Here is a 12,633-nt window from a genome sequence, read left to right as displayed (position 1 = left end):
AAATGGTACATCAGGGGCCAAAGCGATAGCACAACACTAGGGCATTTGCCTTGCACACAGCCAACCTGGGACAGGTTCAGGTTCAATCCTTGGCATCCCATGTGGTCCCCCAAGCCTGCCAGGAGCGATTTCTGAGCAGAGCCAGGAGTAACCAACCTCTGAGTACCGCAGGGTGTGACCCAAAAACAACAACAAAAGATCGTACATCACCATGACTAAGATTTAAAAAATCTAACATATAGGTATACTTATGTAAGTTTTTTACATATATGTGTGTAATATAAAATAAGATTTTAGTACAGATTTTATGATATTTAGCTATACAGGAGGTTTTCTTTTTCATACAATACTTATAAAGTTATTTTAACACTCCTCCAGGCACAATAAATGACAGCAGAGAAGACATTTATTCTGCTTGTAAAGACAGCTTGAAGATAGGGTACCTAAAACTGGAAAGCCACCTCTTTCCCCGCAGTGCCCGCCCCTCCCAGTTCGCCTCTGTGTCTAACCAATCACAGGCCCTTCCTTCCTGACTGGTGGCTCACTTTTGAGCTATAGGGATGCTGAGAAACCACAGGCTTCATCATAAAGAACGGTGACCTGTGCTTTTTGGAAGAGAACCAGGTGACATTTCCTGTGAACAAGTAGTCATGGTGATAGAATCCAGGCACAATGAAGGTATGCTCTTCAAGGGACCCAAGAATAAAGTGTCACTGGTCGCACTTTAAAAATAATTCCCCTAAATATTATCAAATGCGAAGAATAGGATTACAGTTGATTTTGCAATTGACATTTTGAATGTGGTATTTTGCCATTTAGACTCACCATGTTAACTTTCTGTCATGGGTTTGCTCTAGGGAAGCAGTTTAATATTCAGAGAAAGTGTTTTCCATCTGCGAGATGATTGCATTTATGGAGATATTTACCCATTGGTTCCAATCTATTACGTTTGCATCTGTGGGTCTGATTTAGTTGATTTTTATACATAGACCGATTTAATATACTTCTTACAAGTTCCATAGTTTCATTTATTTTTGTGCCTTTAAAAAAAATTCTGCCCTCATAATTCAAACCCTGGAGAGAAAAATGATTAAATAGCAGTTTCACCGTTTCAAAATCTTTTTAGACTTTGAGTCTGTGGTTGTTTGTTGAGTGTTTTGGTTTCAGGGTTTATTATGCTCAATTTTATAAAGGCATTTGCTGAATGGCGTAAATTTGAAAATTTGGTACAGTCTAAAGGGCATTTTAGCTCCATTTGATCTGGAAATATGATTAAAGTATGAAAAGTAATACTTGCATTTACAGAAATGCAAGTGGTAAACGACTTTTCAAGTGAGATATTCTATGCACACAATTTGTATAAAGTATGAAATTCTCTATAGTTCCAGCAAGGGCACCTATAAAGAAGCAGATATTCTCTCTTTATTTTTATTATTATTTTAATAATTAAACTTTATTAAGCACCATGGTTACAAAACTGTTCATGATTGAGTTTCTGTCATAGAATATATACCACCCTTCCCCAGTGTACATTTTCACCTCCAATGTCCCCAGTTCCCCCCCCCACACACACACCTGTCCCTGGGGGAAGGCACTTTACTTCTCTCTCTCTCTCTCTCTCTCTCTCTCTCTCTCTCTCTCTCTCTCTCTCTCTCTCTTCTCTCCTCTCTCTCCCTTACTCCCCACCCTCTCTTCTTTTTCACTCCTACCTTTTTGACACCATGCAAAAATAGGGAGAAGAAATGAACAGACATTTCCTCAAAGAAGTACAGATGGTCCAAAGGCACGTGAAAAAGTGCTCCACATCACTAGTTATCAGGGAGATGCAAATTAAAACAACGAGATATCATCTCACACCACAAAGACTGTACACATTACAAAAACCAGAACAACCAATCCTGGTGTAGATGTGGGGAGAAAGGAACTCTCATCCATTGCTGGTCAAATGGTCCAGCCCTTTTGGAAAACAAAATGGATATTTATCAAAAAACTAGAAATTGATCCAGATGATCCACAATACCACTCCTAGGGATATACCCTAGGAACCCCAAAACATCATGCAGAAAAACCCTCTGCATTCCTATGTTTGTCACAGCACTGTTTACAGTAGCCAGAATCTGGAAACAACCCAGGTGCCTGAGAATAGATGAGTGGATAACTATGTACCATGGAATATTACTCAGTTGCTAGGAAAAATGAAGTCATGGAATTTATTTTCTCTTTATTGTTTGGTTGGGGGTCGGAGGGGCAGTTCTTAGGACTCTGGCTCTGTGTTAAGGATCATTTCCTGTGGGACTTGGGGAGCCACAGTGTAGTTTTGGGAATAGAATTTGGGTTAGCTACTTGCAAGGCAAGCCACCTACTCACTGTGCTATGCCTATGACCTTAAAGTCATAAAAGTCAAAAAGAAACATTTTTTGGGGGGGTCTTTGGGTCATACCCGGCAGCACTCAGGGGTTACTTACTCCTGGCTCTGCTCTCAGAAATTGTTCCTGGCAGACTTGAGAACCATATGGGGTGGCGGGAATTCAACCAGGGTGCGTGCTGTGTTGGCTGCATGCAAGGCAAACACCCTACCGCTGTGCTATCACTCCAGCCCCAAGGTAGATATTCTTTATGTTTCTTCAGCTGCTTGATAATCATGATTTCTAAATCATGGGTGCTGTGGGCCACCAAGACTGGGGTTTGGGGGTACATATGGTGCAAAGGATTGAACTTGGGACTTGCACACATTAATTATGTCCTCTGCTACTTGAGCTGTGTCCCTGGCTTCTACGTTCTTAATAAACGTTTCCTTTCATCATTTATAATTTTCTCCAAAATGCAGCTCTATCTTTGCTTCTCCAACTAACCCTTTCTATCAGAAAAGTGTATGAACTGCTGCTTCTTGATTTCTAGAGAATTCTCAATGTATCATTATACCAAAAGCAATTATCTGTAATATTAATTTCTAATTACTGCTTTATGTTTCTCTCTCACCCAAGTTCCTAGAGGCTATAATATGTATATACATCTAACCTAGTGTTTTTTCATGATTATATTAACATTCTTGAGTGTCTGAGGCTCTGTAAGTTTTTGTTGAAATTGGGGTTGCAGGGGAAGAAGGGAAGAGAGTAGAAATCCATAGACAATGGGGAATTGAAATCAGTTTCTCAGTATTATCAGCCTTCTAGAAGATTCATTGAGTCTCAAACTGAGTCCTGCACAAGGCCCTCTGGAATCAATTCCTCTTCCTAAGTGTTCACTTAGTTAGAAACTCACCTTTGGGGGCCGGAGAGATAGCATGGAGGTAAGGCGTTTGCCTTGCATGCAGAAGGATGGTGTTTCAAACCCCAGCATCTCATATGGTCCCGGAGCCTGCCAGAGCGTTTTCTGAGCATAGAGCCAGGAGTAACCCCTGAGCGCTGCCCGATGTGCCCCAAAAACAAACAAACAAAAAAAGAAACACCGGGGCCGGAGCCATAGCATGGAGGTAAGGTGTTTGCCTTTCATGCAGAAGGTCATCGGTTCAAATCCCGGCGTCCCATATGGTCCCCCGTGCCTGCCAGGAGCAATTTCTGAGCATGGAGCCAGGAGTAACCCCTGAGCACTGCCGGGTGTGACCCAAAAACCACAAAAAAAAAAAAAAAAAGAAAAGAAACACCTTCTTTCTGACCCACACCAGCACGTAGCTCTCTTCCTGCTGCTGACACTATCTAACCCATTGCCCTAGACCAGTGGTCGGCAAGCTGTGGCTCATGAGCCACATTTGGCTCTTTACACTTTTAATTAGGCTCTTCTATGTGCCAGGCGGCTTCCTAGCCTCTGTCAGTGCGCCCTAGTGTGCAGCCCAGGTGGCTGGCTCCAAGAGTGTAAGATGATACCCAGTATCAACCCCAAACAAAGGTGTTCCCCCAAAGTCATCCTTTCTTAAACCTCTTCCTTTGATATGTAAAAGCCCACTGAAATGTACTTTTGTCTCTCTTTCTCTCTTGGCCCCGAAGCCTCCTGGTATTGGGAATTGGTTTTAATAAAGAGGTGTTCTAGCTTTTTGGGCTCGAGGCAGAGAGTACAAGGTAAAAGGCCATGGACTCCATGATCATCCTTTCCTGGCTAGCTTGGTTTATTATTTCTTTCCTGCTACTCTACTTCTTCAGACCAGGTTGGGTGGGGTTTAGAAATACAGTGCCTGGAGTTTCTTCAGACCAGGTTGGGTGGGGTTTAGAAATACAGTGCCTGGAGTGATCTTAAAACACATATTTTATTTTGCACAAGAGTGGACATCTTCCATGAAGGGATTCTCAACCCAGAGTTTTCTTTTCCATGGATTCTCATGTTCAGAGTACTCATGATTAAAGTTGTGAGCTAATGCCCTTAAAATGCTGTTTTTCATATTGATTATGACTTTCTGCATAATATAAGTGGCAATCAGAATTTTTTGCAAGAGTGGAAACATTTCAATATCTCCTTCTCAGACACAGCTATCCCAGAATCAGATTCTTTTTTGAACACATCCATCTTATGTCTCACTGTAAAAACTACTTGTGAAACTCCCCTGCAGAGAAATATTAAATTCATAGAGAAAATGAACAATGTCTGCCAAATACACAAGCTTAGCTACCCATTCCTTGTCCAACTGGGGCTGTACAAAGTCAGAGTTCTGCTCTCACAGGAACTGCACTACTTCTTCCCTCTTGCCAACAAGGCAAGAGAGCACCCTTCCCTTGAACAGCCACTTCACTTCTTCATGGAGAAGATGCTAGTAGCAGGCATCCATACTCTCACCCAGGATGGTGAATAGCCTGGATTTGATCACAATTGTGAATTTCACAAATTATCTTTACTGTGTCATCTGTCACAGAGTTTAGTTCAGCAGGGAGTTTTTTTGAATCCAGTCTATCATACAATGAGTGGATACAATGTACAGGTGTGCAACTTCTGTTTCTTGTGACTACACAAAAGCACTGAGCCATGCACAGTGCATCATCTGTACATACATCAACACATCAGATTATTATTCTGAGTGAAATGAGTCAGAAGGAGAGGTGTAGACACAGAATAATCATATAAGAATAATAAATGTTAATATGGTAATAATATCTAGAGAAAATAGGGATGAGGGACAGGAGGACTAGTCCATGATAGGAAGCTTGCCATAAAAAGTGGTGAGTTCAGTTAGAATAGAGAAAGGTACATTATGACATTGATAGTTGGAACATATCACTCTGGACAAGAACTGGATGCTGAAAATGGATAAGTAGCATGCATGGTACCCTTTAATTAACAATATTGCAAACAGGGGCCGGAGAGATAGCATGGAGGTAAGGCATTTGCCTTTCATGCAGGAGGTCATCGGTTCGAATCCCGGCGCCCCATATGGTCCCCCGTGCCTGCCAGGAGCAATTTCTGAGCCTGGAGCCAGGAATAACCCCTGAGCACTGCCGGGTGTGACCCAAAAACCACAAAAAAAAAAAAAAAAAAAAAACAAAAACAATATTGCAAACCACAGTGTCATAAAGGAAAAGAGAAATAGAGAGAAAGCAAAATGCCTGCCCCTGACATAGGCAGAGGAGGGTGAAGAGGAAGGAAACAAGGGACATTGGTGGTGGGGAAAGTGCACTGGTGAAGGGTGGTGTACATTCTATGATTGAAACTCAAGTATGAATAATTTTGTAACAAATATGCTTAAATAAAAAATTATTTTTAAAATGTTTCAGGCACTCTATCATAATTCTTTATGATATATCATATGCCTTTAACAAAGTGCCATTTTTGTTTTTGTGTGCCATTTTTGTTTGGTTTCTTGCAGCACACACTAAAGTGTCAATAGATTTTTTTTTTCCTTTCAGTGAAATCACTACTTTTCTCTGGAACACTGTCCTTGCTTTTAAAGATTGTTAAATGTTTTTTTCTTTTACCTGTTTCATCTCCATATTGTGGGGTTTCAAATTTTCAGCACATTTTCGTTATCAAGGGAAACGTTTTGAAACTTTTTGCTTACTTATCAGAAATCAAAGCATTTTTCCTTGAGAAGGGTGTTCACTATCCAGAATTAACAAATGATCAGTGGATTCAAAAACCATATTTCATGGTGGATGTTACTTCACATCTAAATCAGTTTAATCATAAACTACAGGGGAAAGTAAACAACTTTTTCGATGCTAGAAGAAGTTATTTCATTTGAAAACAAATGATCTATTTTTGCTCAAGATTTTTTTTTTTTTTTTTTTTTTGGTTTTTGGGTCACACCTGGCAGTGCTCAGGGGTTATTCCTGGCTCCAGGCTCAGAAATTGCTCCTGGCAGGCACAGGGGACCATATGGGGCGCCGGGATTCGAACCGATGACCTCCTGCATGAAAGGCAAACGCCTTATCTCCATGCTATCTCTCCGGCCCCTTTGCTCAAGATTTTTACAGAGAAACTTTGATTCACCTTCCAAGCCTGTTGAAACATCACCAAGAAAATAATTCTGATATTGACATTACCTATTTTAAAACAGCACTTTTAAATATGAGGGAAGCGGGCCCGGAGAGATAGTACAGCGGCATTTGCCTTGCAAGCAACCGATCCAGAACCAAAGGTGGTTGGTTCGAATCCCGGTGTCCCATATGGTCCCCCGAGCCTGCCAGGAGCTATTTCTGAGCAGACAGCCAGGAGTAACGCCTGAGCACCACCGGGTGTGGCCCAAAAACCAAAAAAAAAAAAAAATATATATATATATATATGAGGGAAGCTTTTCTCAAGAGGTTTTAGGATTTCAGAAACAGCAAAGCGACGTTGGCCTTTGTTAAAAAACCTCTGGATGCCACTGTAACGAAATTAAATTTTTTTCCCTTTAATATCGACATTGGCAACTTTGAAATACAATTGCTGGATTTAAAAAAACAAAGAACTGGGCCCGGAGAGATAGCACAGCAGCGTTTGCCTTGCAAGCAGCCAATCCAGGACCAAAGGTGGTTGGTTCGAATCCCGGTGTCCCATATGGTCCCCCGTGCCTGCCAGGAGCTATTTCTGAGCAGACAGCTAGGAGTAACCCCTGAGCACCACTGGGTGTGGCCCAAAAACAAAACAAAACAAAAAAAAAAAACAAAGAACTGTGGAGCTCGAAATCTGAATGTCTTTGTGCTAATTTAGAAAGATTGGAGAAACACAAATGTGAACTTAGTTCATAGCACAAGTGGTCTGCTTTGAAAGACCTGGAGAAGGAAGATATGTTGAATAGTAATCCTAAGTCATACAACCAACTAAAAAAGCTAGCGTTTGCTGTTCTTTCCTTGTTCAGGTCTACATATTTATGCAAACAATCATTTTCAAGCATGAATCTTATCAAGAGTAAATTGAGAAATCGTCTCATCGATGAGAATCTGGAATCATGCCTAAAATTAAAAACAACAACATACAAACCTGACTTACTCAAACTATCCAAGGAAATGCAAGGGCAATGTTCACATTAGTGTTTGTGACTTTGTCAGGCATTGTCAGGATGTAATTTTCTCTATATAGTAAGGCAAATTTTATGGAATTTAACGTTATCGATAAATAATATCGTTCTAAAGTTTTTGTTTTATTAGTTGTATTATTTGTATCCTCCCGACCTATGTGGATACTTGCATGCAGAATATTCTCAATAAAAACTTATTGAAACTAAAAACAGTGTACCATCCTATGTATTTTCAGTTTTAAAAATGTGGCTCTAGGGGCAGGAGAGATAGCATGGAGGTAAGGTGTTTGCCTCTCATGCAGAAGGACAGTGGTTCAAATCCCGGCATCCCATATGGTCCCCTGAGCCTGCCAGGAGTCATTTCTGAGCATAGAGCCAGGAGTAACCCCTGAGGCTGCCAAAAAAAAAATGTGGCTCTCAAAATAAATTTTAATTGTGATTTTGGCGAGATTTGGCTTGAAAAAAGAGGTTGAAAAAAATGGTTGCCGACCACTACCCTAGACCATACAGGGCACGCACTGACAGAGGCTAGGAGCAGAGTCCTGACTCCTGGAGCGGCCGCCGGGCACACAGAAGAGCCAAATTAAAAGTGTAAAGAGCCACATGTGGCTCGTGAGCCACAGGTTGCCCACCACTGCTAGACTGTTGACTTTTCTCCATGCGATTTTCAGGCAACTTCTTTCTTTTGCCTTTACCACACCACGTAGTGTTGCTCTTTCAAGGCCCAATGAGCTCATCTTTAGGCTCCTCCTAGAGCTTCCTAAGGAGACTCCCCACATGAATTTCGCTGCTTGTCAGCACCTCGATTCATCAGAGCTGAGGATGCTCTTCTTAAAAGACGATGTTGCTCACGCTTCTCTGCGGCTTAAAAATCAAACCAGAGCCTGGTGACCCGGCACTTGGAACCTTTGTTTGACCTTTATTTCTCTCCGTTTTGTCTTTGTTCAGCAAATTCTGAAGCATTTTCTTTTCCCTGAATCTGACCTCCTCTAGTCATTGACTGTTTCACCTCAGCTTGATGTGCATTTCCCTCTGGCTTTCCTAATGTGTGTATAGCTTCAAATACTTATTATCTCTAACAAATTGGGGGAGCTCACCTTCGAAATTGGAAAATCGTCAGGCTTTCAGTGCTTTTCATCATTTCCCTAAAAGTTCCATAGCCTGGGTTTTATTTTCAAGCATAATTATATGTGCCACCACTACCCCATACTGTCTTCTATGTTAGGAATTAGTAGGGGGATGATTTACTGCTGAAAGGAAGTCTCTTGGAGTTAGCCCCCTCCATTGTGGGTCTATAAATAGGGAATATTCTAGAAAGAGCTGCCTCTTTGCTGGGCCTCTCTTCTCAGTCACAGCTTTCCACTGGTTTGATGAGGCACCCAGGCTAAAGGTTGAGCGTGATGTCTCCAAAGGAGACAACTTTCCTCAGCTGAGCAGTTGCTCACTTCTGCAATAAAATCAACACCAACTTCTTTGTTTTGGGCTGGTTTGGTTTTCAGGATGGAGGTTGAAGAACAGTGTCTGAAACAGTTCAGGTTTGGCTTTTTAAGACAGAAGCCACTTCTTAGAAATTTTGCTCACATTGTAAAAGAAGGAAAGCGCTCTCTCTCTCTCTCTCTCTCTCTCTCTCTCTCTCTGTCTCTCTCTCTCCTCTCTCTCTCTGTCTCTCTGTCACACACACACACATACACACACACACACACACACATACACACACACACACACACACACACACACACACACACACACAATCTTGGAGCCGGAGTGATAGTCTTTATGTGGCTGACCTGGGTTCAGCATTCCACTTTGTCCCCTGTATCCTGCCTGTTACCCAACCCTCATTCTTCCTGTGTAATCTTACGTACAAGAAAAACCTGCCCATTTCTGGGTGGGGTCTTTGAGGGGGGTAGGAAAGGTTTGGCCTGAAGGCCAGGAGGGGATTAGAGGAGTTTGGAGAGAGATTGAGCGAGGAAGATGGATGGAGAGGAGATGGCTGAGGGACACCATACAATGCAGGGCTGAGTAGAGATCCAGTGTAAAAGGTTATGAGAGAAGGCCACACATGTTGGCCAGGGCTCAATAAAGATGGTATCTCCAGAAGCCTGCCTGAGGGTTTTCTACCTGCCGCTATCCTGAAGGTGCAGACCCGCCGGCTGGAGGGGGTTGCAGACACACGTGGTCCTGGGCTGGAGGAGAAAAGCCTCTAATCCCTCCATCACCGTCCATCACTATCCAAGCCAATCCAAAGGGCATTTATTCTACACTGCGAAGACTGAACACTGAGCACAGTTAGGAGTCACCTCTGAGCATTGCTGGGTTAGCCCAGAAACAAGCCATTCAAAACCAGTAATCAAAAAAAATGGAATTACTCGTTAGGAGGTAGGAAATGTTCTCTCATCACTTCTGTCCATCAGCAGTCTGGGGAATGGCCAGTGTGAGGATCCGTTAAGATGAAAATTGAAGGTGCTGTCAGGCTGTTCTCTCATTCTGCACGTCAGCTTTCTTAGGCATTTCAGATTCCATCGAAGTCAGTTTGTGGCATGTTTAACTTAGATCCAATTGATCTCAGAATGCAGATGATGCATAAATAGAAGTTGAACTATTGACTACTAAAAGGACACAATGGTGTGCTTTATGAAAAGAGATCAGGACTCACATTCATCTCGGTTTAATGAAGTGGGATGCTGCAGCATTATTATGAAGAGTTGGTATTTTTAGAAAAAGAGGAGTGAAATGACTGTTTGATTTAAGAACCTTCATGTTGCCGTTGCAAGAATATCATCTACTTGGCCATTCCATAGGCAGCTTGCCAGCCCTCACTGCCAGCTGTTAATTGTAGTCAACTCTTTAGAACATGTGGAATATGATAATTAGCAGTATGGAATGCTGCTTGGACAGTTCAAAACATACCTATGTTTTTAATAAATGGTAGATGCGAATAAAAATTAAATGTCTTGTATTTTGAGTATAGCAATATCCCTGTATTTGGGGAGGGGGATTGGGTCACATCTGGCAGCACTCAGGAGTTACTCCTGGATCTTCGACTGCTCCTGTCAGGCTTGCTGGACCATATGGGATGCTGGGATTCGATCTGGGGTCTGTCCTGTGTTGGCCGCGTGCAGGGCAATTGCCTTACCGCTGTGCTATTCCTCCAGCCCCAGAAATACTCCTATATTAAATAAACTTACCTCCTCATGATTACTTTTTTTTGAGTACTAACTGAAAATTTGTACAAAATTTTACAGTGGCAAAAAAACTCATACCTAACTTGCTTTGACTCCTTTGTCCAAAAAAATAGTTTTACAGTTGTTCTCCTAGTTCTGTCACTTTACATTTCCCTGGGGAACTTGATATTTCAGTACTGTTACCTTCCAGGGACAGGATCGCAAAACAGCTTTTTGTGTCAGGGTGAGCTATGACCTCAGTCCTTTGATATGAGCTTCCCCATTTATTTAAAAGGGGAAATAACTGCGCCTATGTGCATGATCTCTTATTAAAGATCCCTTTCACCCTCTGGTTTGTTTTTGGTTTGGAGGTCACACCCAGCAGATATCAGGGTCTATTTTTGACTTTATGTTCCAGAACCATGTTGTCCTGGGGATTGAACCCAGACCTCAAGCATGCAAAGATGCCTCTAGCTATTAAGCTCTCTCTCCGACCTCTTAAAGATCTGGAAATATATATATTAGGAATTGGATAGGTAGTACAGTGGGTAGCGTGCTCGCCTTACCACGTGGCCAATTTAGGTTCAGCCCTAATTCATATGGTTCAATCTCATGGTTGAATCAGAGTCAGAAGTAACCTCTGAGCATTGCTCAGTGTGACCCCAAAATATGTGTGTGTTTATAGTCTATATTTGTCAAGGGGCATTATTAAAAGCTTTTATAAACTGATATTTGTGGGGGATTTCCTGTGACTGAGGGTTTGTGCCCGGCTCTGTAGTTGGGCATCAGTCCTGTTGGGAATCAGGGAAACCCCCCCTCCCCAAGGCTGTCCCTTCCACCCATTTTAAAATGTTCTATTTTTTCTTACAGGTGTTTCAATTAGTAGGTTAGTTTTGGTAAACATTCTCTCAGTCATTAATAATAGCACATAGAGTAATAACAAAAATTGAAACAAGTAGGTTTTAGGTCAACTGTCGTGGTAACTTCAGTAAAGCATAGCTGATAAATAAGCATTCAGAAATGCCACCTAGCATTGTATGTACATATTTTTGTTCGTTTCCATTAGCAATAGATTATTTTTAATTTATATTTCTTTCTTTCTTTTTTTGGCACAGGAAGGAACTGGAAGCCTTGAAAGGTAATTTTGGATTTAATTCTTCACTTTAAAATCGATGAGATTTCATTGATAGCAGATGTTGATGATGAAAGGATTCCTTCCACTTTCTTTAAATCAGACAGTTTGCTTCCAGAATTTAAGTGTGCTTGAGACTGCTTGTGTATGTTTTATTTAATCACAAGTTGTTTTTAATATTCTCTTCTTTCTCTAACACACGGACCAAGTGAGAATTCTTTCTCATGACCCTTACGGCTTATTGATTATGTCAGCCTGGTCATTGACAATTTAGGAAGATTTGGGTGTCCTTTGTGCAAAGTCTGAGCCTGAGGTGAAGCTGTGGTCTGCCCTGGGAGGCTGGGGCTCAGCCTTGAGCTCTGGCAGAGGGTGTGGATACAGAAAAGTGCCCCTACGCTTGGCCATGTGGGACCCCTGGGAGGTTGCCTCTGCCTTCTACTCTGCCCCCCCCCTTTTTTTGTTTTGGGCCACACCCTGTGACGCTCAGGGGTTACTCCTGGCTATGCACTCAGAAATTGCTCCTGGCTTGGGGGACCATATGGGATGCCGGGATTCGAACCACTATCATCTTGGATCAGCTGCATGCAAGGCAAACGCCCTACTGCTGTGCCGTTGCTCTGGCCCCTCTGCCCCTTTGTACCTGGTGAAGTCTCAACTTTTGCAAGCTCCATTCCTTGATTCTAAAAATGAAGAGGTTCTCGTGAAATACATTTTGAGATACTAAAAGCGTCCAGAATTGCTTTTCCATTTTAGGAAACTTTCAGGGAAGGCTGGACACTGAAAAATGTGTCATGGTGGCCCTTATTGGAAAGTCACAAGCTTTCCAATACCCCAAAGACCTTACTATTCCCCATGTTTTGATTACTAATTAGCAAGTACATAGTGAAATTGCTGTTCTCAGAGAAACTCATTTCAAT

General features: G+C 42.0%; 1 protein-coding gene across 1 annotated transcript in view; it reads left to right on the top strand.

Annotated features, from left to right (window-relative positions):
- The window catches only part of DTNBP1 (dystrobrevin binding protein 1), a 133,987-nt gene that overhangs the window by 68,775 nt on the left and 52,579 nt on the right, over positions 1–12,633 (top strand). The window contains exon 7 of the mRNA XM_049765272.1: positions 11,700–11,722. Coding sequence (XP_049621229.1) covers positions 11,700–11,722 — 23 coding nt within the window. The remainder of the gene's footprint in view (positions 1–11,699; positions 11,723–12,633) is intronic.

This window comes from Suncus etruscus, chromosome 18, assembly GCF_024139225.1.
Source record: "Suncus etruscus isolate mSunEtr1 chromosome 18, mSunEtr1.pri.cur, whole genome shotgun sequence".
In the NCBI taxonomy this organism is placed as follows: Eukaryota; Metazoa; Chordata; class Mammalia; order Eulipotyphla; family Soricidae; genus Suncus; species Suncus etruscus.
Note: the sequence above shows the minus strand (reverse complement) of the source record. Positions and strands in the feature narration are given on the sequence as shown.